This window comes from Emys orbicularis, chromosome 7, assembly GCF_028017835.1.
Source record: "Emys orbicularis isolate rEmyOrb1 chromosome 7, rEmyOrb1.hap1, whole genome shotgun sequence".
NCBI classification, from domain to species: Eukaryota; Metazoa; Chordata; order Testudines; family Emydidae; genus Emys; species Emys orbicularis.
In genome coordinates this window covers 85,450,929-85,477,082 of record NC_088689.1, presented here as the reverse complement: position 1 = coordinate 85,477,082, position 26,154 = coordinate 85,450,929, and the positions used below count along the sequence as shown (strand labels likewise).

Below are 26,154 nucleotides of genomic sequence, written 5' to 3'. Positions count from 1 at the left end.
CTGCACATCTACCAATGTGATATGTGCCAGCAATGTCCCTCTGCCATGTACATTGGCCAAACTGGACAGTCTCTATGCAAAAGACTAAATGGACACTAATCTGACATCAGGAATCATAACATTCAAAAACCAGTAGGCAAACACTTCAGTCTCTCTGGTCATTCAATAATAGACCTAAAAGTGGCAATTCTTCAACAACAAAAATTCAAAAACAGACTCCAACGTGAAACTGCAGAACTGGAATTGGTTTGCAAACTGGACACCATCAGATTAGGCCTGAATAAAGACTGGGAGTGGTTGGGTCATTACAAAACCTAAACCTAATTTCACCAATACTAATTTCCGCCTACTGTTACTCACACCTTCTTGTCAACTGTCTGAAATGGGCCACTCTCATTACCATTTCAAAAGTTATTTTTCCTCCCTTGGTATCCTGCTGTTAATTCAATTGTCTCGTTAGACTGACCTCACACTTGGTAAGGCAACTCCCATCGTTTCATGTATTTATATCTGCTCCTGTATTTTCCACTCCATGCACCTGAGGAAGTGGGTTCTAGCCCAGGAAAGCTTATGCCCAAATAAATTTGTTTGTCTCTAAGGTGCCACAAGGACTCCTCATTGTTTTTGAGTAATTTTGTATCGCATTCCACACTCAAGATCTGGCTCGTGGGTGCTGAGCACCCACTATTTTTTTCCAGGGGTGCTTCAGCCCCAGAGCACCCACGGAGTCAGCGCCTATGCAGGTTTGACAATTTTAGTTTTAATATTTCTGTGCTTAGTTCCCCAGCTGGATGGCAGGGCACTGATGTTTACCGAAGGGCTTTAGGATGTCTGGATAAAAAGGACAAGGATTTATTAGGATGTTCATTATTACTCTGGCTAGAACTACTATCACCCAAGAGAAGTATATTCAATATCAACCACCATCTCTAACAAGTGGTATTTGGTCATTGCAGCCTCATGGGATGTGGGTTTTCAGAGTGAAACTTTGTGGTTTCCTCCTAAACCACCCTATAGGTGGCTAGCCCCTCAGCCTCCTATGTAGTCCTCTGTGGCACAGCCTGACTCCCACAGGCCCCTTGCCGCTCTGGTTACCATCCTTCCGCAGAGAGAGAGAGAGAGAGAGAGGCCATCCCTTGAGCAGACTTCTATCCTACCCCTCCTCCTACTCCCCCACTCCAGGACTGCCATGTTGTCTGCTCTTTCATCCACTGGTCTCAGGAACATTCATTGCACCTTGTTGAGAAAATTCACCTTGACATCTCTCCCCATTGTGTGTGGGGCAGCAGGCAGGAGAGGGACTGCCCTGGGGTTACTATTTGCTCACTCTCTGTCCTGAGGTATAACAGGATCTCCCTTAGAAGGTGGTTGGATGGCATCTGCCCAAACCCTACCCTGCAAAGGCTCACAAAAGTTGGATAATTGATGGTCTGGGAGATGCTGTTGAGCTAGCAAAGTTCATTTCAAGGACTAGAGGAGACAACTGAATTCTGCAGAGCTGGCTGCTACAGCAAGGAGATGGGGTCTGAGCAGAGAGGGTTTCAGGGAGTTAGCTTCATGGACAGTCACTTTCCCGAGCACTGGGAAGTGTCCCTTCAGACTTTTCCAGTGAGCCAAACCTTCCCAGCCTGAACCATTTTGGGGCCTTAAGAGATTCTCTTGTGCAGAGGCTGGGACATGTCTCTCCTGGAGGAGAGACTGTTACTCAACATTGCAGTTCTATCAGGATTATCCATGACTGCTGAATTTCAAACCTGACTCCTCTAAATGTCCCTGAAGACAAGTCTGCCTGCTGTATGAGAGGGTGTCACAAGGGCAATGGGACCAGCCCTGCCTATGCCATAATTAGCTACCTCCCAGCTGAAGGAGAGAGGATTAATTGTGGTCAAGTGACAATCTGATGAATACATGGGCCTCAAAGGGCAGAGAATGCAGTTTAGAGGAGGAACCATAGGGAAAAAGTTGGGTGCCCATGGAAGGGCCTGAAGTAGGGGCTGGAAGGAGCAAGGGAGTCAGGGCTTCACTGCAGAGAGATTTAAAAAGAGCCCAGAAGAGACTGGGAACTGAGCCCAGAGGGCAGGCTGGAGAGGAGTCCAAGGGGGGCAGAAGAACTTTTTGTTTGTATGGACTCTTGTTATCCAGGTTAAGTTTGGTTAGTGACTTGGATGGAGGGCTAAGCCACCTCACTAACTCCACCCTGTGTGGGGAAGGCTAAGGGGACCCGCCTCAAAGGAGGAAATTGAGGCAGGGAACATCTGCAGAGCTCTCCTTTCACTCTTGGTTTCATTCAGTCTTGGGTGGGATTTGACATACTAGAATAAGGGGGATGGATGCGGGAAATTCATTGCCTGCCTATATTAACCCCAATGTCCTGCCCAAATTCCAACTCCATCACTTCTATTTTCCCCTACATAAAATAGCCGGCACCCCCTGCATTTTCAATTAAAGTTATTCTTCACTCCCTCTTCTAAAAATATCTTTTTACAGTATTGCTGGTACAGGATGGCTGCCAAATTCCACCCCAGAAGTAGCTGCATTTCCTTGCTGGGTGATCCATATTCACACAGCAATATGCTTTCACTGTTTCCAGCCAGGCTGATGCTACTGCTTCTCACACCAGCTTTCAGTCCCAGTGGCCTGCTCTGGATTCATCCCCCTCCCACCTACTTTCACTGTAACAAGCTGGTGCATGCCCCTCCAACCGCCTGAACAAAATCGTGACATCAGCACTTACTTAATTCCTCCCAGATGAGGAATCGAATCCCCTTCTGGTTCCAGTCGTCCGTCTCAGACTGGAAGAGTAGCCCAGGCCAAGCCTCCCGAGCCGGCAGGCAGGGGGAATACCCACAGCCCACACAGACACAGTAGCCGCTGGCCTTGTCCCCGGAGAGCTGCTGTCTGTTTGTCTAACCTCGTCGTCTCCTACCACAACTGGGACAAGAGCACAAGTGCAAAAGGTTGGGTGATGTGTGTGTGAGTGCGTGCACGCTAGGGGATAGAAGCAAATTGCTCTCTCATACAGAAAGCTGCTTCCAATGGACAGCAGAGAGCGACCTTAGCAGATGGATAATTCTTGGTTTGGTGGAGACAGGGCTGACGAGCCGCCTTTGGCAGTGGAACTCAGATTGCTTGTGCTGGAGATAGAGGACCCGCGGCTGCTGTTATTGCTCTACTTGCCATTGTATTTTCCAAGATGCCAGGAGCTGCCAACCCCTCCTCCCCTTTCTCTGATCTCCTGCTTTGATCTCCTTTTAGCCGGGGATTGGCGGGGAGAGGATGGGGCTCTGGCTCTGGGTTGGCCAGCCTGTTTGTCACTCATGAGCTTTTGCTGCTGCAGGGAGATTGAGGTTAAACAGTGGGAAGCTGGGATTTTAGCACTATGCACTCTCAGTCTGGAAGGATGCCACATGCCATTGCCCCACAGAATTGGCGGGGGCGGAGAGGGGAGATTTTAGCTCCTGTATAACCTTTAGGATTGTGTTTCACTTTGCAGTGCTCCCATCGGGCTTGGTTATACGGAATTCCAGCCTTGTCCAAGTCTTCTCAGGGGAAATCCACCAAGAGGGCATTTGTCCCCACCCATAACCACTGTGCCTTTTACCCAGTGCAATTGCCTCACGTCCCTGCCAGTGATGCTCATGACAATTGGTACTTTGCCCTATTGTCTTGCCAGGGGTGCTGGAACAATTTTTACAGTGGGTGTGTTGAAATCAGAAACCATGTATTTTGTTATTACTCCTTCAAGCAAGGGGGTGCTATCCCTAGTTCCAGCACCCCTGTGTCTTGCATCTTTCATCTGAGGATCTCAAAGTGAGACACACACACACACACACACAACTTTAACTGGTGCCTCGTATCCAATCTTGTAGTTTCAGCCTCTGCCTGTGGGAAGGAATTTGGAAGATAGAGGCCGTGGAAATCGAGCTCCTTTACACTGGGGTCAGTCAGGAACAGCTTTATGACATTTCACCAGCATAAAATCAACCTGCTCTAAGTGGAAGCAGCATCGGCATCAGATGCATGCATGTTGCTCACCTGTCTATTTAGAAAACATCACTGGCCATTGGCAATACCAGGAGAGAGGAGCTGGAGTGCCTTTGAGAAGCGACGTCGGGAAAGTAACTGAAATACTTATTTGATAGGTTGTCCCTCAGTAAATATAATCCATCATAAATTCTCAATTACTGAGGGACAATCTACACTCATTGCTATATTTGCTTTCCACAAGGTACTCTTGGTATAACCTTTTATGAGTGATGTATCTGGATGTTAATATCTAAACTGTTTTGTTAAATTTATTAACCTTAATTTGGGATATTGCAGATTGGGTAATATATATATTACCCAGGGCGCCGGAGGGGAGGGCGGCCGGAGCCCTGGGAGGAGGGCGGCGAGCCCCGGCGGGGGCTCGGCTCTCCCCCCCGCCCCGGCGGCCAGAGCGCCGGGGGCAGGGCGGCGAGCCCCGGCGGGGGCTCGGCTCTCCCCCCGGCGGCCAGAGCGCCGGGGGCAGGGCGGCGAGAGGGCGGCGAGCCCCAGCTGGGGCTCGGCTCTCCCCCCCCCCCCGGCGGCCAGAGTGCAGGGGGGGAGGGTGCGGGGGGAGGGCGGCCAGAGCGCCGGGGGGAGGGCGGCGAGCCCGGCTGTGGCCCCGCTCTCCCCGGCGGCCCGAGCGCCGCGCCGCCCCCCTCCAGGTGCCGCCCCAAGCACCAGCTTGGTTGCCTGGTGCCTGGAGCCGGCCCTGAGCATACCAAGCAAGTGCTTGGGGCGGCCACTCCGGAGAGGGGCAGCACGTCCAGCTGTTCAGCGGCAATTCGGCCCACGGTCCCTCACTCCTGCTCGGAGCGAAGGACCTTCCCCCGAATTGCTGCCGCAGATCGCGATTGCGATCGCAGCTTTTTTTGTTTTGTTTTGTTTTTTGTTTGGCTGCTTGGGGCGGCCAAAACCCTGGAGCCGGCCCTGATCCCATGTCTGGATCATGAGGCACGGGGTCCAGTCTTCAAAGTTGGCTGCCTGAGTCTTCCAAGGAAGGGCACTGTTAATTGCATAATGGGGTTTAATGAAACTGAGGAATATCTGTTCTGAACTCCTGAAAATACCCCAGCCGGGACGTGGCAGTCACACTAGTGCAAGCGGCACTGTTCGGGGACGCTCCCTTGTCACCCACCTCTGCACTGGGACCTTTTTTCCAGGGCGGGGCCGCCGGGGTTGGTGGAGAAGCGGCTCCCTCCCCGCTGCGAGGCGGGACTGTCCGAGCTGCTGCCGCCGCCCTGAGCTCTTCCTTTTCTCCCCCCCCCCCTCTCCCTGGAGCCCTGCTGGCTGGGGAACAGTGCAGTGAGGGGAACCGTGCACGGAGGCCGCGGTTGCAGCCTGGGTTGCGTTGCCTGCAGCCCCAGCAGGAAGTGCCCTGAGTGCTAGTCGGTAGAACGTACCGCTGCAGGCACCGGCTTTTCCCGGGGAGTCCCTGACTCAAACCCGCTGGGCGGGCTCGGGCCCCGCACAGGGGAAAAGGCAGCAGGGGCTGCCAGGAGTCTGGGTCGCTGGTATGTTGTAAATAACCTGGTGGCTTTGCTGTCCCAGCACCTAGGCTCCGGAACAGGAGGGAAACCCTAAATAACTCCCCTCCCCCCTCTGGCTGGTTGTTTCTGGGGTTGTTGTTTGTTTGTTTTGCGTTTCCCTCAGCACAGCGGGATAAAATCCATGGAGTCCGTCTGGTTCTTCCTGCTTCTAGTCAGTTCCCCCCCAGGTCTGTTGCCGCGCTGGGGATGCAAATGCTGCACGGATGGGGGATGTGACAGTGTGTGTCGTTAAAAGCCGCTGTTCCCGCTAGTCTAGTTTAAAAACAAACCAAGGCGCGAACATTTCCCTTAGTAAAGTTAGTAAAACTTCCGGGCGCGGGGAGAGGTTACAAAATCCAATATTTTGGACAGAGGTGGGTTGAATCTCTCCCTTTAATTCCCACCTGTGTTATTCCTCATAGGAAAACCTTTGTCGTTCTATTCCAGGCCATATTGCAGCTGGGAAAGGTTATTTTGCTTTTCACAATGACCCTCTATGCAAGGGGGACAGGCATCTCGTAGGGTTGTTAAGCAGCACCCCCGTCAACCTTCCAAAAAGAAAATGTGGGGGTAAGGAGAAGCCATAGCAGCTGCAGAGAGCAAGGACTGAAGGGAGAGCATCCCCTCGCAGAAAACAACTGGGGAAAGTTTTGGCCTGTGTTCTCCATTAAATCACAACTCCAAAGTGTGGTGTTGAACAATTGTTTTGTAGAGTTCTGGCTCCCTTTCTCTTTTTCCTTCTGGTCTTCCTGTTTATTTCTCTTCATTCCATGCATGGATGCAGCTGTTCTCTCCCCAAGATGTCCAGGGCTTCCCTCTGGCAGATTTTCCTGTCCTGACCTGGCCTTTCTCCACATTAGTGTGTTTCTCTCCCCCCCCATTCCTACCCTTCATGAGCCAATCTACCTTCTATCCCCTCTCCCCCACCTGTCTGTCCTCTCTCCTTTCCCATGCCCAACCTCTTCACATGGAGACCGGAGCCCAACTCCTGCTCACTCTCCAATGCAGCTGATGAGAGTGTTTTGGAGGGTGACTGGCAGTGAATTTGCGAGGCTCTCACTCTTTCATTCCAAGTGTCATGAGCTCACATTAAGATGAAGAATTTGGGACAGACTGGAAATAGAACAAGGGTGGCAGGATACAGAGATGGTGCATTGGGGAGAATACAACCGAGGCAGCAGGACACGCTGTCCAATGCAGTCACCTCAGGTGCATTGTGGGACAAAAGGTCCAAGACCAAGAAGTGATGGCTGTTTAACCATAGCTGTGTACTGGCTTCTTCGCAACCAAATGTGTTGACTGGCCCATCCTTAGAGGGACAGGCCTGCAAAGCTGAGCAGCATTACTATGATATGGACTCCAGAGGCAGCGCTCTCCGGGAGAGAGACTAATGTGCTCCCAGTTATATTTCATGAGTCATTGTGTTTGTGGAATCATTTTACACCTTGTAAGCAAGTTTTGGTACTAAGGAGAGGTGCCGGAGCCAGGAGTCTGTTTATCCACAGCACAAGCAACAGCATGCCATGGTCCCCACAGACCACCAGCAACGTGCCTCAACCCGGAAGCGACCACCTACAGGAGTGACAGGGGAGTCTGGACTCTGCATCTATTCGCTGCCTCTTCTGTAATGCCAGCAAGAGGGTGGGGAGCACTTTGAGCCAGTTATGGCAGTGGTTTGGTGTGTGGATGTTTGTCCACAGGGCAGGGGGCTGAGACCATGGACTCATTTCACACGGGAGTCACCCTTTGGACTGTAACTCTCAGTTGCTACTGTCCAAGGCGAAACGGAGCTGGTGACTGAGAGGCGAAAAGCCCCGTTTCCCGCTCCCCATTCCCAGTGTCCTGCCCCTACTAGTTCCCTGCTGTTTAATCTCAATCCTTTAAACATAGATGCATTTTGTGATAGCATGAATGATTGTTTGTGTTTTCCTGTGCACCATGAGTGCCTTTCTGGCTGGGAGTGGGGAAAGCACCCTGCTCTCTGGTGGGTGGATTCCCTTTGACTCACTAGCCCATAAGCCACATGTGCGCACGCTCTCTCTCTCTCCCTCTCTCTCTCTCTCAGCAGAGGAATGGTGCCCTGAGCTGGTGCCTTGCTGTGAGGAGATGCCCGCAGGATGCCTTTCACAACGCCCGTGGGCATGAGAAGACTCCCGCAGCAGCAGAGTGTCTGGTGGGCATTTAGCAGCCGTGATGTGGGAGTGTCAGGTGGTGAGGAGACCATGCCGCCGGCCTGCCGAGGCTTGAGATTGACTAGGTCTGGTGAAGGTGGCCCGGGAAGGAAGGACATACGTGGCAGCTTGGAAACCATAAGTGGCCTCTGATGAGATGAGGCTCCTCACCAGCCCGTTGCGCCGGATGCTGTTGAGCCTCCAGAATCTCTGTGAAGGAGAGGGAGGGAGTCCTGCCAAATGCTGTGTCCTAAACCCCCACCGCCTGCTTCGGAGGGAGAATTTCAGTGCTAAAGTGACAGCCATTGAGCTGGTCAGCTACTGGCGAGGTGTGTTTGAGGTGAATGGGATCCCTGAAGCACAGGAATCCAGCGAGTATATCGTTTCCTACGTCCTGGGAGCAAAGACAGTTAAGTGGTGCAGAAGGGATTATGATGGTGTGGTCACAGCACTCCTGATTCATCAACAAACTTGGCGATCTTGACTAGATTGTTTAATCTCTCTGTGCCTCTGTTTCCGTAGCTATGAAATGGGGAGACTGACACTTTCCTGTCTCATACGGGGATGGGGGTGAGGCTAAATTCATTAATTTTTGTAAAGTATTTTGCCCTCCTCTAATGATTTCTATACAGGGATCTGCCAGGGTTAGCACTGGTTGTAGCATGGGAAACAGGCACCCAGATTGTGCCTGGACCTGTGGCTGCGTGGCCTTGAATTTGGCCCACTCTCCTGAACCCCAGAACTTAGCAGGTAAATGCAGAGGAACTGTTTGAATCGGTGACTTCTAAGTCTCTATGTAGATTCTGCTAAAGATTTGGGATCTCAAAGAGTCTGGGGTGTTATTTATTGGTGAATGTTCGGGGACAGGAGAAAGAGGTGAGCAAGCTGCACAGTTGGGCAGGTATTAAAGTGATTTCCTCTTCAGTTTCACAGCTTGGGTGCTGGCAGCCTCTCCACCCCGCTCACATTGGAGCAGCGGCAGCAGATCCAGCAGCTGAGTATGAAGCGGCTACAAAGGTGGGAGCGTCCCCTTTTAAAATCATCCGGCATCTCTTCCTTCTAGGGGGAAGGAAGTAGCATGGAGGAAACAAACAGAGCGAGGGGGGTTGTGTTCACGCTCAACATGCTAGAGCATATGGTAGCGCCGTGTCGCTGTTGAATGACCAGGGAGCGGCGGTAATAGGAGTTTGCCATTAGAACAAGGAGGATGCATGGGGTGAAACTTTACAAAAGAGGCCAGGCCCAACTGGATGTTGGCTCTGAGTCCATTAGAGAAACTACCAGTAGTGCCTTGTGCCGCCACTCCCCTGTCCACTGGCTATGGTCCTCTTCTCAGCTCCCTGACCTCCACTGTTGTGCAGTGTTAAATAGTTGTCACGTTCCACCCCAGAGATGGCAGATCCAGCCTCTGGGGAATTTTCCTGATGTTGGGGTCTCCCTGGCTGTTGTAGAGTTGGCAAAACCCAGTATTCCCCTCCCTCCCCACAGGATCTCTCAGTACAGGGTGAATTGGGCCTGGTGTCTGCAGGTCACCTGGAATTGGAGATGATGGGGCAGTCTGTGAAGAGAGGAAATGCTTAGGGACTTGGATCATTGAGAAAACTGAGACCTCCAGGAAGGCATCTGGAGTGAGCCTAGAGGAGATATGGAAAAAAACTTAACCCTTTGGCTACTGCAGACATACATCCTCCCAATTATCCATGTGACCGGTGGTTATGGAACATGCTTGTGTCCTGCAGTGAGGGTTAGCTCTGCGATGCATGACAGGGGAGTATGTAGGGGATTCTATAAGAGGCATAGTGTGTCAGCAGTGGATGCTGGGCTTCATGTATTATCTCCTCACTGCCCATGTGCTCATGGATCATCTTGTTAGACCCCTTCAGTTCCACATCCAAGGATCTTTAGCAGTGCCAGGCATTGCCCTCCATCCCCTGAAGCAAAGGTGCTGGCAATGACAATGCCCATGGCTTGGAGGTTGATAAGAAGGTGATTGAGGGCTTGTCTGTAACAGGGGAGCCTACTCCTAACGTGATGCGTAACCCACCCCGTCCTGTTGCAGGATGCCTGTGCAGTACGTCCTTGGTGAGTGGGATTTCCGGGAACTGACCCTCAAGATGAGACCCCCAGTCTTCATTCCTCGGCCCGAGACAGAGGTAAGACCTTGGAAAGGAGGCGTTTAAACTGCTCTTCCATGCACTGAATTGCTACAGATGTGCCCTGTACTGCATGAGAGTCTGTCTATAGGTGATGAGTTGCCCAGACCGACCACCTCACACTTCCTTGGGGAGGTGCGGGGTGGAGAGGAGGCAGAAAGGAGATATCTGAGACTGTTGTAGGCGAACTCTGCTTCCTGGCCCATGCTGTTGGGGGAGAGACTGTGTTTCTCCCAGCCCCACACTAGGGCAGGCTTTGCTAGCGAATCTATTTCACCTTGGCCAGTCACAAGGAAACCCCAAGTGGAAGTAGTTGGAGTATTTTCCTTTTTTTCTGCTATGGTAATGGCTTTCTCCATAGCCTAAGGACATTGTTAATAAAGCCCAATGGCTTGCTACTTTGATACCAGAATAAGAAGCCTGCAGCTATTCAGAGCTTATGTTAACAAAATCAGCCTGTGGTTGAAGGTAGCAATCACTCTTCTTGAAATCTCAGGATATTGGTAGTGGGATACCTGGAGCCTATTTGTGTCTTTGCTGCTTCAGATTGAGCCTGGGTTGGTAGAGGATGGAAGCTCTTCCCTTTGGGTAGCTTCTGCAGGACAAGCACTGAAGAAATTGGACTCAGATCACTGACTCATTCCCTAGGCCACCAAACAGGTCATTTCTGGCATGGATTGGATTTGAACCAGTGTCCTAGACATGGTGGGGTCATACCGATCCCTTGAGTCACCCATGTGTTCCTCATCCACCTGGACTGGTGACAAAGTAAGGAAACTGGATGGCTAAGAGGATTGGCCATGGAGCTTTTCATCTCTAGCTCTCTGGCTCAAATCTGCTCCCAACTGGTTAGTAACTAAGTGCTTTTACCATTTGACTACAGCTTGGTGGCCATTATGAACTAAATTGGTGGGTCACTGCTCAGTTCCTCCTAGGCAGGTGCCCACGTCACAAAAGTGACCGATACAATTAGCCTCCTTGCTGGTAGTCTCAGATGCCAAAGGCAGGATGAATCATGGAGACTGAAATACATAACCCATATAGGATGGATCTGCTAGCTCACGTGTGAGCTGTATTGGGGATGGCGGGGGGGGGGAAACTGTGTGGAAAGCACCTAGATGTACTGTACCTGATCTGTAGATAAAGAGAGGACCTCCAGTCCCCAGGGTTGTCCATCGTGCTTCTTTCATTAATCAAAAATAAAATATTTGAGAAAGAAACATTTATATTATTTGGTCAGGCAAGAGTATAGGAGTCCGATCCAGCTCTTCCTGAAGTCAGTGATTTTAATGGGAGGACGAGCAGGTCCTAGGTGAAGAATCCCATTACTCTAGCTTGTACAGTGACGGTATGAATGTTCAGCGCTGGAGTCCCAGTCAGGACTGTGACATCAGCACAACCTCATTAGTTTCCTATTAATAGAGCCCTGGAAATCTGTGGATATCTGCATCCATGGACCATGTTTGCAGATCGTGGATTGGATGCAGATACAAATTTTTTACCCGTGCAGAGTTCTACCTACTAGGCAAAATTGCACCAGGATTGCTTTCTCTAAATGTAGTGCTCGCATCCAAGAGTGGAGACTGCCCGAGTTGTGTCTAATGCCTCGCTTTTATCATGCTGGTTATGATGATCCAGTTTGGAGCAGGTGCCCTGAATGATGATTGTTTTCTTAGTTAGAAAGCTGCCCCTCAACAGCTACATCCAAAATCAACAGCCAAAAAGGAGAGATTCTAGTAGCTGTGTTGCATAGGTAGTCCTGTTCCTGTCAACTTCAGAGAACATTTCCGGCCTCTGACCCTCTTCTAATTCATGGCTACAATGTTGGAACAAATGCCAGAGGGAGCCTGTATGTTCTGAAAGTCAAAACATCTGCTGATGAGGCTTCCTTCGGTGCTATGCTCTAATTCTTTCCATGCAACACCAGCCCCGCCAGTCCTTAAACAAAGGTCTATTGCATACAGAGCAGGCCATGATTGCCAATGCAAGAGAGCATTGCTGGTTGTGCCCATGTGCTTGCATGGTTTGGTAAATGCATCTCCACTGGCCCAAATTACAATGCAGTGTGCTGGAACATGCTACATTTAAAGGTGTTCAGCGCAGGCAGGAACCCTGTCTACAAGGGAAATTTTTACAAGTTAGACCACTATAACCCACTGTGTGGACACTCCTATTCCAGTATAAGAGTGGCTTTTTTTTTGGTATAGTTGAATCCCTTCACAAGTGACATAAATTAAACCTAAAGGAGGTCACTGTAAACTGGAATAAGACTGCCCACATAGGAGTTGATCCTGGTATAACTACAGTGGTTCACACCTTAGGTTATAACAAAAGATCTTTCCCATGCAGACAAGGCCCTAGACATCCCAGCCACAGTGCCTTTTTAACCAACAAAATGCAGCCACATTCCTTCATTCCACCCGAGTGGATCCCAGCTGAAATCTCCTCAGGGTCACCCCTCTTCTGCACGTGGGCGCCGAACCCTTTTTTGGTGCACTCCTAGAAATTCAAAAGGCTTTAAATTTCCCCTTTGTTGAGGTTCCTGGGAATGTTTCTTATGTCAGCGAATTCCTTTGTAGCGAGACATGGCATGTCTTGCCACCCACTAATTTAGATCTAATTTGCCAAGCCTAACTGGAAGGAGGAAGCAATCAGGCAGGCACTTGTGAGAGGCCAGAGGCTGGCAGGCAGGTGGTCTGTGCTGCTGAGTTTAGGAGGACAGAGGAGTTGTCCTATGTATCATTTCATCTGGAAATAGAAGAGGAAATAACAAAGGATCTGATGAGTGAGGGTGATAGGGAGGAGTAGTGGGAGGGTGCTGATGAGTAGGGGTTAGAGGGGAACCTACCCTGTGGCCGAGTAAGTATCTGTCTTACTCAGAAAGCAGAGCAGCAGCAGCATATGCCCCAGGCTGCTGCTGCTTCTCTTGTAGCTGTTGCTGTTTCTTGGCTTTCTGTTGTCTCATCGTAATTTCTGTAACGTCATATGCTGGTCAGCAGTGGCATGGCGAGAGATGGTGAGGTATGCTGAGCTTCACTCTTGCTGCTGTGTAAGTCTGTGTATTTCTCAGGTCTGAGTCTGTTGATTGTACATTAAATAATGGGAGCACCTGCTGCTGGCTCTGACAAAGCTGCAGTATTTTGAGCCAGCCACTTCTGGTATCTGATGCAGAGACGACTGAAGATCTGTGTGTTCTTTCTGCCTGGCCTTAATCCCATCCTACCCTGTCACCATTTCCAGCCATGCCCTCTAGTTTAATGTCAAGCTGACAAAAACATTGGGAACTCAGTTGTTTGTTGTCTTGAGAAGGTGTGTGGGCAAGACCATTTACATCATAATCACACCAAACACGTGGCCTAGTTATCAGGCCATTGACACTATGTGGTAGCACTCATGGGCCAGCTTTGGGGGAGGATAGTTGGATAGGAAGTGGGTGGGGACAGGTCCAGATATTGAGCACCGTCCAGCTGGATGATGCTTTGTGCATGTACTCTTTCCAAGCACTACGTACTGTGTATAATCTGTTGCACAAAGTGAGTGGGTGTCCAGCTCCTTTCACTCTGCTCCTTCGGACATTGAGCTCTGTGTGGTGTGTTTCAAGGGTGGGTGTTGCTTTGCATATGTCGCCAATGTAACTTTTCAGGAATTCCATTTTACTTTAAAAATGCAACAGGAAAGTCTCTAATTTATTTTTTGACCAAATAATGTAGTCAGTACATTTGAGCTGTCTTCCTGCTTGTGATTTGTCTGCAAGCCGTTTGCAATGTTCTCATAATGATTGGTGGTTAGAAATCATTCACCAGATAACGTCTGAATAATTCTTGGTCTGTAGATCATCCACAGGCAGCTCACTGCCAGTAATTGTTATCCCATATTTGAACTGGTTCATTCTGATTGCACGCAAGTCATCTGGCATGTTTCTATTCCCTGATTGGCTGAGTGTAACTCTTACTATTGAGACTCTGATGCAGATATATTTACAAGTACAAAATGTGCTTCCTGTTGCTATTTGGTGAAACTTTGCTGCTTCCACAAATGTTCCTGCCTGTAAATGTGGGCACAAGCTAGGAGAAGGAGCTGTCTTTATTACACATTTGTATTGCACCTAGTACAATAGGGTCCTGGTTCTTGATTGGGGCCCCAAGGTGCTACATTAATACAAAAAAGAATAAGGAAACAGACACGTAAGGAGTGTGAAACCAGCAAAATCATATTTGATTGTATGAGCGAATATATAAATGAAAAATAAATTCCTTTTTCTGGTTTTCTTTTTCACCTGTGTGAAATTCATCACTTTCTAGTCTATTCAAGTTCTTACGCTGTACCCATCTCAATGGTGTGTAAACTCTCAACCCACAATTTTTTGCATTCATTTCAGCTCATACGGTTTCACACCCTTTCTTGTATTTTACATTAGCATTTGGATTTCTTTGAAACCCATCAGGGTGAAGCTGAAATTTCATGTGAATCAGAGTTCTTTTAAGCTCTAATCATTGACTTTGGGTCCATGAGTGCTCGTTCAGTTCAGATCCTTGCCAGATTTCTTTAAGAAACTGATACTAAACTGTCTCAGAAAATTTCTGCCTATTCAAGAGCTGCATAAGATTTCTGAGTATCAAAGTGAAAGGCTTAAGACACCAAAAACCTTTTGCAAGCAAGGTGGTTGGCTTTATTTCTGTATTTACACCCCAGATTTACCTGTATTAGCAGTTTGCATGGGTGGAGATTTTCTTGCCAAAGGTTGGCTCTTCTCTACTTTTCATGTATTGATATTGTTATGTATCTTATTTTTTGGACTGAAGTGGTGCCATCATGGACCAGGACCCATTGTCGTAGGTTCTGTAGAAACACAAAAATACAGTCCCTACCCCAAAGAATTTACAGTCTAGATAGAGTATAATTCCACAATGGGTCCTTGGTCTTTTGGGGAAACACCTTCCACAAATTCCCAGGCTAGATTGTGTGCTGTTCTTCTGCATAGTCTACAGGTGTTTTAGCCTCTTATGGAATAGAGAAAAACAAAATCATGTGAAGGATGTCTCAAGCCAGAGGCAAACCAGATATTATCTTACATGTGTAACCACAGGCTAAATTAAGCCTCATCATAATTTCACATATAGGAGTTTTTAATTTGGTCCTATTGTTTACCTCCTAGATTATTTTGGTAACACATATCTCACCCCTAGAGGGCACTCCAGGCTCAGATTCATTCCCCGCTCCCTAGGTTCCTTTGACTTCCAGGAATTATTTTCCTGTAGCTGATGATTAACAGGGTTTCCGGTGTCTGTTTTCCTCCCTGAGTGAGGCTGTATTTTTAGGCAAATGAAGGCTCGCTTTTAAAAGTAAACATTGTCTCCCTCCAAATCCCTCTCCCCTGGAGATGGCTTTCCTGCCAGAGAGGGACAGTTGGGTCCATTCAGAACCTTCTGAAATGCCTTCCTGTGGACTTGGTGAATGGAGAGCCACAGGAAGGGACAACTTCCAGTTATCCTTAGGAGGCTTTGCTCCCTGAGCCGCAGAATGGTTAACTAGCACTACCTCTGACCCTCCCCTTAGGCCTTGTCAGGGCTCACCGCCCCACCTTGAGCCTTAGGGGATTCATCGTGGCAATCTTTGACACCTCCACAGCCCTGTGGCTCGCTGGGATTTCAGCACCATTTCAGAGCTGTAGGAGGCTTTTAAATCCCAGACAAGCCTGTCTTAGATTGGTTGTGGGGGCTAGATCATAGAAATAAATCGCTGACCTGTAAAGAGGAAAGGATGGAGTCAGGACTAAGGGCTTGGCTACACTTCCAAGTTACAGTGTGTTAAAGGAGCCCCGGGCGCACTAGCTCACTACCCGTCCACACTGGCACGGCACGTAGAGCGCTCTGACTCCACGGCTAGAGCGCTCTTGGTACTCCACCTCAGCGAGTAGAATAACATTTGATGTGCCCCAGCGTCAGTGTGAAAGTGTGAACGAGGTGTTGCATTATTGCACTCTCATCAGCATCCGGAAATGTCCCATAATCCCCTTAAGTCAAGTGGCCACTCTTGTCATTGTTTTGGATATGCCCTTTGAAAGCTCCATTTGACAGCCGGCTGCTTATCTGCTCCGAGACAAAGCAACCATGACTGTGGAATGCTGTGTGTGTGAGAGAGAGAGGCGGGGGGGGGGGGGGGGGGGTCTGCTGCTGTCTGAACTTACAAGACAACATGCTGACATGCTCTCAGCCCCCCCAAAACCCACTCTCTCTCCCCCCACATACACACAACACACTCCCTGTCACACTCCACCCCACCCCCACATTTGAAACGCACGTTGCAGTCACTTGCATGCTGGGATAGCTACCACAATGCACTGCTCTCTGTGGCCATTGCAAGAGCTGCTAATGTGGCCACGCCAGTGCGCTGTCAGCTGTCAGTGTGGACAGACTGCAGCGCTTTCCTTACTGCGCTCTACGAAGGCTGGTTTAACTCAAAGCGCTCTACATCTGCAAGTATAGCCATGCCCTAAGAGGCACATTCAGCATGAGAGATGTGTGTGTATGAAAAATTGTAAACCCCATCTTCTGTGGTGCATGTTTCCGATACTCTACGTGCAAAGACAGAAAAAAGGATGGCCGGCTGGCTAGCATTGCAGAGTTAAGTTTTTTTTGGAGAACGTGCATCCTTAGTTGTGCATTTCTTAGGTTTCTGACTCTTTTTTTTTTTTTTGTTCTGGCAAGAGCAGGGGTATTGTGTTTTATTTATAACTCTGATGTTCTTGAATGGGAGTATGCACTAAAACCACTGCTGTCTACTTGCCCCCTTCAGCTAGCGGTGTGATTCCTAGATTGCAGAGATATACTCACATTAGCTCAAAAGAGTAGTGTAACCACAGTAGCCTGGGGAATGGTATCATGATCCAGCTGCCCTGATTACGTACCCACAGTGTCCAGGTGGGTTTGTACTCATGGTAACTAGCCTGTGCCGCTGCTAACCGCTGCCCATGTTACTGTGACTACAGCCATCGAGCTAGTGGGAGTATAGCTATGCGAGCTGGGAATCACACCCCTACCTTCAAGTGTAGGCTTTGCCTGAGTGACATTTTGTTCGTGCTGAAATATGTTATACAAGCATGTGATCAAAGTTTGACTCAAAGAGGGCTTTCATGGATTATAACTGAACTTTTAGTTAACTTTAATTATGAACTTTTTAATTTCTTCAGAGCCATACAAAAGGGAGAAGAACAAGAAAGATCTGGATTCATTAATCTGCGTATTTAAATAGACAGATTGCAAGGTGGGGGATTTCTCCACTGTTTTATGTGTAAGTGGCATTATGTTCATCTGCTTGAGAAGCCATTATTGATGCTGGATGGATCGAAGCCTCTGTTTTTATTCCTCAGAGTCCTTGTTAATGCCACAAATTGCATCACTTTTCAGCAATTGCAGAAGGCCATGTAGTCTAGTGGTTAGAGCCATGGATTGGGAGCCAGGAGACTTGAATCCTCTTCCCAGTTTTGCCAGTGAGCTGCTCTGTGACCCATGGCAAATCACTCCCCGCCTCTGTGCCTCTGACTTTCCTGTGTATGAGGTGGAGATGCCAAATCTTGCCCACCTTTGGAAAGGGCTTTGGGATCCTTTGATAAAAGGAGCTATGCTAGGGCAGCTGGGGAGTACCAAAAGAGACTTGGAAATGTCAATTTTTTATTAAAAATCCCCAACCTTTCTTTGCAAACACAATTCGCTCCCCTCGGTGCTGGGCAGAAAGGAGGCAGCTTTCCTTTAAGGGCACACATGGACCTGGACATGCTTGGAATGAATTGACTTAATATATGCTCTGGTTATCACCTCTCCACCATACTAGTTGTTCCTTGTATCTCTCAGCTCTCATACCACACATGGGCTCTTACTTTCCTGCCTTCCAAGCCTCTGCTCCTTTGGAATCCTGTTCTGTTTGAGACTGGGATCTCAGGTCCATGTTTTTCAGGTTCTTAGCTGAGAAGCAGTGTGGTTTAGCAGTTAAAGCACAGGGCGGGAAGTCAGGACTAGAGCTGTGTGAAACTACTGCAGAAAAGTAATTGGGGAGAGTCATTTGACTAAAGTCTGCAGATTAGCTTGGACAGAATCCACGACCCATTTCCTTTGCCCCTAACCAACATTAGCCTAAACGGGGTTTTAGGAACACAGGAATTGCCAGACAGGATTGGATTAGTGGTTCATGTCATCTGGGATCCTGTCTTTGACAATGGTCAGTACTTGCCGCTCCAGAGGCAGGGGCGCCTCCAGGCACCAGCCGACCAAGCACGTGCTTGGGGCAGCACCTTAGAAGGGGCGGCCAATCTTGGGGTGGCGGGGGGTGCTTGTGGTGGGGGTTTTTTTGTTTGTTTGTTTGGCGGGGCGGCGCTCGAGGGTTTTTTTTGTTTTGTTTTGGCCAGGCAGCGCGGGAGGTGTTTCGGCGGCGCAGCGCTGGGCGGGACGGGGGTTTGGGCGGTGCGGCGCGGCGGCGGGGGTTTGGGCGGCGTGGCGCGGCGGCGTGGGGTTTGGGCGGCGCGGCGCTCCGGGGGCGCGGGGGGGGTTGGGTGGCCCGGCGCTCGGGGGTTTTGGGCGGCCCGGCGCTCAGGGGGCGGGGTTTTGGGCGGCCCGGCGCGGCGCTCGGGGGTTTGGCAGGCCCGGCGCGGCGCTCGGGGGGGTGGGGTGGGGTTGGGCGGCCCGGCGCTCAGGGGGCGGGGTTTTGGGCGGCCCGGCGCGGCGCTCGGGGGGGGGGGGGGTTGGGTGGCCCGGCGCTGCGCTCACGGGTTTGGCAGGCCTGGCGCGGCGCTCGGGGGGGGGGAGGTTGGGCGGCCCGGCGCTCGGGGTTTGGGCGGCCCGGCGCTGGGGGGGATGTTACGGCGGTGCGGCACTCTTCTTTTTTGCCTGGGGCGGCAAAAAAGTTAGAGCCGGCCCTGTCCAGAGGAAGCCAGCATTTTGCGAATGTTCAGGGGCAGCTATGAGGGGATGAAGATTAATGCTGGAGGCATCCATGTAGCTGCCTCCTGGTCTGTTTGGGATCAAAGGCCCTCCTCAGTGGCCTTGTGTTGGGCTGCTGCCCCGAAAGCACTAGTATGGCTGCCTCAGCGCCTCATTGGCATGGGGTTGTCTAGGGTCTGTGTGGGAGGCTCGGGGGTATGTGAGGTGTGTCCCTTTCCCCCACGGTGGGCGGTGCGGCGCGGCGGCGGGGGTTTGGGCGGCGTGGCGCGGCGGCGTGGGGTTTGGGCGGCGCGGCGCTCCGGGGGCGCGGGGGGGGTTGGGTGGCCCGGCGCTCGGGGGTTTTGGGCGGCCCGGCGCTCAGGGGGCGGGGTTTTGGGCGGCCCGGCGCGGCGCTCGGGGGTTTGGCAGGCCCGGCGCGGCGCTCGGGGGGGTGGGGTGGGGTTGGGCGGCCCGGCGCTCAGGGGGCGGGGTTTTGGGCGGCCCGGCGCGGCGCTTGGGGGTTTGGCAGGCCCGGCGCGGCGCTCGGGGGGGGGGGGGGGGGGTTGGGCGGCCCGGCGCTCAGGGGGCGGGGTTTTGGGCGGCCCGGCGCGGCGCTCGGGGGGGGGGGGGGTTGGGTGGCCCGGCGCTGCGCTCACGGGTTTGGCAGGCCTGGCGCGGCGCTCGGGGGGGGGGAGGTTGGGCGGCCCGGCGCTCGGGGTTTGGGCGGCCCGGCGCTGGGGGGGATGTTACGGCGGTGCGGCACTCTTCTTTTTTGCCTGGGGCGGCAAAAAAGTTAGAGCCGGCCCTGTCCAGAGGAAGCCAGCATTTTGCGAATGTTCAGGGGCAGCTATGAGGGGATGAAGATTAATGCTGGAGGCATCCATGTAGCTGCCTCCTGGTCTGTTTGGGATCAAAGGCCCTCCTCAGTGGCCTTGTGTTGGGCTGCTGCCCCGAAAGCACTAGTATGGCTGCCTCAGCGCCTCATTGGCATGGGGTTGTCTAGGGTCTGTGTGGGAGGCTCGGGGGTATGTGAGGTGTGTCCCTTTCCCCACGCTGCCAGCCAGTGAGTGAACTGGGATTGCTGTGAGCTGTGCTGCCATCTGAACATGGAGCTGGCCTGGAGGCCTAGTGTTTAAAAGGGGCAGGGGGGAATTTTCCATGGCTTCCATATACTCACGTTTCCTGCTTGGCCTCCACGTGCCCTGCTGCAGATCGATTGGGAGCCAGTGGACAAACAGACAGGAAGGGGGCGATCAGATTAGGCTCTGCAGAGAGTCCTGGATTCTGGGAAGTGCGGTTTCTGGGGGGAAAAAACAACACATGTAAAAACATTCCCAGGAAGCGACAGTGTGTGTCTCTGGGTGTTTGGACAGGAGTGTACACCCAGCCTTCTGTATCCCTCACTGTCTCCCCCTGCTTCCCAACTCTAACCTGAGAGATTCACAGGCAGCACACCACCCGGGCTGTTGACTCTCAAACTTCATCTTCCCTGCTGCCTCAGACACTTGAGCCAGGAATGGCATGACGCAAAGGGATGCTCCCAGGGAGTGCTGAGAATCGTCAAAGTCAGAGCCTGAAGGAAGCGTTTGGGGTGCTAAGAGGGTTAACATGCTATCTCCCTGCCCCTGCAGCTGTTAATTTTGTATTTTGTGTTATGTGAAAGAAAAACATGGGGTTACTCTCCAGTTTTTCTGACAGTACTGATTATTATTAATATTTATTATCTGTGCTATCATAGCGTATAGGAGCCCCAGTCATAGACCAGGAACTGATTGTGCTAGACGCTGTACAAACACAGAACATTGGGAAAGGCAGTCCCTGTTCCAATGAGCTTCCAACCTATAATACTCTATCATCCCACTGCTGGGCTCACACACAGCTCTGCCACTGCACCTCAGCCCTGGCCTACAGCCCACCCTGTGGTACCTATCCTACCCTCCTGTATGCACAGTATTGAACTGCAGCACCCCTGTCCTATGTCTATTAAGCACAGAGGCTGCCAGCAGCACCAAACTGTGCAGGGTTTCTGTGGTACCATTATACAGCCACTGGAGGACGACTGGATATCAGCAGGCTCTTTTCTCTTGTACCCATAAGAGATTGCATGAGCCCCCCACCAAAGCCTAAGATGAATTGCTCTCTATACCTCTGCAGACAGCTTTCGCACGGCAGTCTCCTAATGCAAATAGGAGGTAGGATGACATCAGCAAAGCAGTGCTTGTCCAAAGTTCACACTGTGTTCCATCCTGGGAGGCAGAGAAGTGGTTGGGGTGAAGAGGTTAATTACACAGGAGCTTTTCAGCATTTAACTAGTTTCTTGAGGAAGATGTTTTTCAAATAATTTGTTCTTGTAATGAGCCTGGACTCAGTGAATAGTTTGTGATGAATAACTTATTCCATGAAATTCACTTTTTTTTATTTAATTCACAAATTTCCTGTGAACGGCTTGCAAAATTCTATTAATCTGTCAAATAATTTTCCTGAACAATCATGGCCCTCGAAACATTCACTAACAGTTCAGTGTGATCTTCCAAACATTTGAAACATTGGTTCATTTTGCCTGGAAACACACATCGCACCCTGTGGTTTCTGTTCCCAGAGTGGATGACCATTAACTCTTAGGGCTTGACTCACTGTGGGTGCTACAGTGGCACAGCTACAGCCGTTTAGCATCATAGTGTAGGTGCTTTCTACAGCAACGGAAGGTTTTTTCCCACCAGTGTAAGTAATCCACCTCCCCGAGTGGCTGAAACTAGGTTGACAGAAGCATTCTTCCATTGACCTACCAGTCTGTATACTGGGGGGGTTAGGTCAGCAGAGCTACAACACTCGGGTGTGAATTTTTCATGCCCTTGAGCGATGTAGCTGGGTTGATCAACATTTTAAGTGTAGTCCAGGCCTAGGAATCAAGTTTCCGAGGTGGATGCTTGTACTTTGAATCTTAGATTTGCTGCTGACGTGAATGTTTTTGCTGTTGGAAAGTGAGTAGAGAGGACGTTCGGTGAATGGGACAGGGTACTGGGACAATGGAGACCTAGATTCAGCAACAGATTTCCTATCCTTCAGTTCCCTCTCTGTCACATGGGGGTCGAATTTCTTACGGGAGTGTGGTGAGAATAAACCCATTAATGACTGCAAGGAGGTCAGATATCCCGGGGCATATGTAAGCATCTCTCTAGAAGACAGTGGAACCTGGCCAGTTCAGATTCAGCATTTTGTTTCTAGCTAATAGTAACAAACAGGGTAAAGTGATTTTTGTAGGTATTTGCTCAGCTCTAGTCATGAGACTCTCAAGTGTATTTCCACTTCCCCATCTTTGCATTACAAGCTGCCTGGCCATATACTGCCTGCCGGATGGAGCTGCACAGGTGGAGAGCTTGTGGTTTGGGTTCTGGCGAGCAGTGCCCTGACTTTCTCTTTGTGCGGCTGCAGTTCCAAGAAACACAGTGAACAAGAGACCCGGCCACAGGGAGGGGGAGCTAATACCGAGAACCTGTGAGAATGTGTGTGCTGGAGGGGTGGAGTCAGGGTTCATGGGGAACTGGGGGTGTTTGCAAATGTGCACGTTTATTTCACAATTAGCTCGGAAAGTGGAAAAAATAAACGATAGCATGAAGTTAGCTGGATTCAGACAGTGAAGTCAAACAAGTCACTGTGGAAAAGCAGCTGAGGGCTCGGTGGGCTGCTTTGTTAAGGCAGGTGAAATTTTGAGAACCTCAGAATGATGGGAATCAAGCAACAATGGATACACATTTTTTTTTCTGCTTGGTAAAGGAGATTGTTTGGAAAGCTCTTTCCCTCCCCCCAAACTCCAAGGATGCCCTGTTCTATTCCTTTTCCAGTCTCTTCTTAAATTCCTTCCCCGTGCCAAAGATAAAGAGGGGCTGGAAATCGCTGCCTGCAGAGGCTGCAAACAGCATCCCGTTTGTCTGCCAAAGAGGGTCACTAAAGCAATATACTCACTGAGCCCAGGGCCCCTGAAGTTCTCCTAGCCTGGTTCAATGGGGGTGCCAAATTCAGATCCCCACACATAGCAACCCTTTGCCCTTTTCCTACATCCCCAGCCCATCATCCTATAGATATAGATGATTACACAGCATATGGATCACAGGTATTATGTATGGATCATCACAGGCTCTGAGAGCCTCCCAAATATTTGTGGATTTATCCCCACACTGCCCCTGTGAGATGAGGAATTATCATTGTCAGCACTGTACATGCGGGAGCCTGAGGCACAAAAAAAGAACATGACTTTCTCATTCTGTGGCAGAACTAGGAATTAAACCCTGGTCTCCTGAGTCTCAGCCAAGAGCCCTGCTGCAGCACTATCCATCCTTCGCAGGTTAAGCAAAGGCATAGAGCAAAGCTGTGCTGGACGATAGACAGCATGAAGGTGGGCCGTGCCCCTGCTTGCTGGACTTAGAGTGAAGCAGATGGGCACTCCTTATGTGGGCAAGGATAGGAGCGCTGCAGATTTGGGGCAATAACCTCTGCTCCTGCCCCCCTGGGTGGGGCTGGAGGAAACTGGCATCCTCGTCTGGGAGGGAAATTCCAAGCTTTCGTTCTAGTAGTGAAACTCCCACACTAAATGCACCACTGGTCCAGCCCATCATCTCTACTCTATCCCCTTGTCACTCTTTCCCTCCTGGTGTCAGTATCCTGCCCTTGCCTTACTCCATCTGCTACACTCTAGGGTCACCATCCTCTTCTCTCCCTCCTTTCTGCAGCCTTCCCTTCTGCTGTGGGTCACCTTTAGGTATCCAGCCTTTGGGAGAAATGTACAATCTCTCCTTGAAGGCTGTTAATGGCTTTGTGGGTCATGCCAAAGTGTGCCCGGGTCCCATTTCCACTGGCAAAAGAAGAGGAGGATCTCACAGTCCGTCCCCCCTCCCCCGTTCCCTCACCCCCTAAAGACTACTGCATGCCAGAGAAAAGGTGCTGGTAGGGGTTATTCTTGGGATTAAATGGTGAATTTTCTTTTAAACAACCTTCCCTCGCACACACTCGGTTGTATAGAAAGGAGCATAAATCCAGCAGCTCTGCCACTATCTGTAGCGGTGACTCAGGTCAGCAGGATTTTGAGCGTGTGGGCTGCACGCACACTGGCTCTGACATTTATTGTAAGCAATAATTTGCATTTTAATAGCCCCATAATTGAGCATTTCTCCATCAAGTGGATAACACACCTCTCCAGTGCCCAATGATAAATATCTAACTAGGTTGAATATCTAAGGTGAGTTGTTAATGTGTGTCTTAGGTTTTTAATATGCAGCAGTAAAAGCAAAACAAAAAAATAGTTTGGTGGTAACCAAGCACTGTGTTGACATGATGTGCACCATCTGACCTTTCTGATCTTCACTTTTCTAACTGGGAAAAAACTTGTGCTGAGTGTGTCTATCTCAGGCGGCTGGGAAAAGTGAAGATCAGTTCTGACCTTTCTGATCTTCACTTTTCCCAGCTGCCTGAGATAGACACACTCAGCACAAGTTTTCAGAGCTATGCCAAAAGGGGGAAAATGGCCTAGCCTGGGGCATGGGAGACCCAAGTTCACTTCCCTGTTTTGTCACAGACTTCTTGTGTGACCTCAGACAAGTCACTCAGGCCTGGTCTACACTTAAATTTAGATCAACCAAGTGGTGTTGCTCAGTTGCTTAGTTAAGCTGACCTAGCCCCCAGAATAGAAGCATTCTTCCATTGATCTAGCTACCACCGCTTAGGGAGGTGGATTACCTACGTTGATGGAAAAGCCCTATCCAGCAACATAGGAAGCATCTATGCTATGGCGCTACCAGAGCATAGCTACAACTGTGCCACTTTACCGCCCATAGTCTAGACATGGCCTCAGTCTCTCTTTGCCTCAGTTTGCTATCTTTACAATGGGGATAATAGCACTTCCCTACTTCACAGGGGTGTTGTGAGGATAAATACATTAAATAGTGATAGGTGCTCACCATATTGTAGTTAATGGGGACATATAAACACCTAAGCTAAATAGGATGACTAGATATCCAATTTTTGTAGAATTTAAGAGCACTATGATTATTTGGTCTGACGTACTGCATGTAGTTCCTGCAGTAGAGGGAATTGCTGTTCCTTTTTATGTAATTGGCACTACTGAGCCCAATAAATTGTGTCTGAACTAGAGCATATTTTTTAGAAAGGCATCCAATTCAATCAGTTTAAAGACAGCAAGTGATGGAGAATGCACCACGTCCCTTGATAATCTGTTCCAAAGGTTAATTACTTTGACTGTTAAAATGTTTCCTGTGATTTCCAATTAGAATTTTCATAACTTCATCTTCCAGCCCTTGGATTTTGTTATGCCTTTGTCTACTAGATTAGTGGATTGAGATTACTGAAAGGAAATCTGCATTCTATAGCAGTAATTAGCTCAGTGAATACTCTCAATATAAGAATATATACTATATACACATCTACCCCAATATAGCGCAACCCGATATAACACGGGTTCGCATATAGCGCGGTAACCCCAGGGCTCCGGCAGTGGGGCTCGGGCGGCGATTTAAAGGGCCCGGGGCTCCTGCTGCTGCGGGGAGCCCCGGGCCCTTTAAATCACTGCTGGAGCCCTGCGGCTGCTATCCCGGAGCTGTGGCAGCAGGGCTCGGCTGGCAATTTAAAGGGCCCGGGCTCCCCGCAGTGGCCGGAGCCCGGAGCTCTTTAAATCACCGCTGGAGCCCTGCTGGTGCTACCCCGATATAACAGGGTTTCACCTATAACGCGGTAGGGATTTTTGGCTCCCGAGGACCGCGTTATATCGGGGTAGAGGTGTATTGTATAATTAATATGTAAAGCCATTTTAGAAACCTCTATTTCTAGTCTATATTTCTTATATCATGCTCATCACCATAGTTTTGAGCACTTTCCAGTATTTCATTAAGCAACCTAAAACCTGTCACATGTTGTTTGTTCTCTCAGCCTCTCCCCAGGGGGAGCAACATGTGCAGTGGAGCGGGGTTTTTGATACGGTTTAGGAGGGCAGGAATTAGTATACATATGGCTGTATATTTGTGTTAGGGAATGCAAGGTCAAAGAAATGTGGCTTGTATTTGGAGTGCAAGGTGGTGAGGTTTGTGCTCAGTTTCTCTATGGCTATGTCAAGTACTGGTGTCTCTAATACTTCCATTTTATTGCTACTCCCCAGCCGGAAGCTCCAGTCTGATGATGTAGAGTAGGATCTGGGGAATGAAGTTCCCATCTGAATACAAGCCTATTTGCCAAGGGTTTGTCTGCTTGGGGAAATTGACCGGCAGAGCTGTAGTGAAATATCCTGCTATAGCTATCCTGGTATAACTCCCATTTGTGGACACACTATTCTGGAATTCTAGAATAAAGTCACTTTTATTCT

At 50.0% G+C, this 26,154-nt stretch overlaps 1 protein-coding gene across 1 annotated transcript in view; it reads left to right on the top strand.

Moving 5' to 3' along the window:
- Nucleotides 1-5,427: 5,427 nt before the first annotated feature.
- The window catches only part of HEMK1 (HemK methyltransferase family member 1), a 48,835-nt gene continuing 28,108 nt past the window's right edge, over nt 5,428-26,154 (top strand). The window contains exons 1-4 of the mRNA XM_065408337.1: nt 5,428-5,537; nt 7,618-8,132; nt 8,649-8,740; nt 9,783-9,876. Of these exons, the coding sequence (XP_065264409.1) occupies nt 7,881-8,132; nt 8,649-8,740; nt 9,783-9,876 (438 nt within the window). The 5' untranslated portion in view covers nt 5,428-5,537; nt 7,618-7,880. The remainder of the gene's footprint in view (nt 5,538-7,617; nt 8,133-8,648; nt 8,741-9,782; nt 9,877-26,154) is intronic.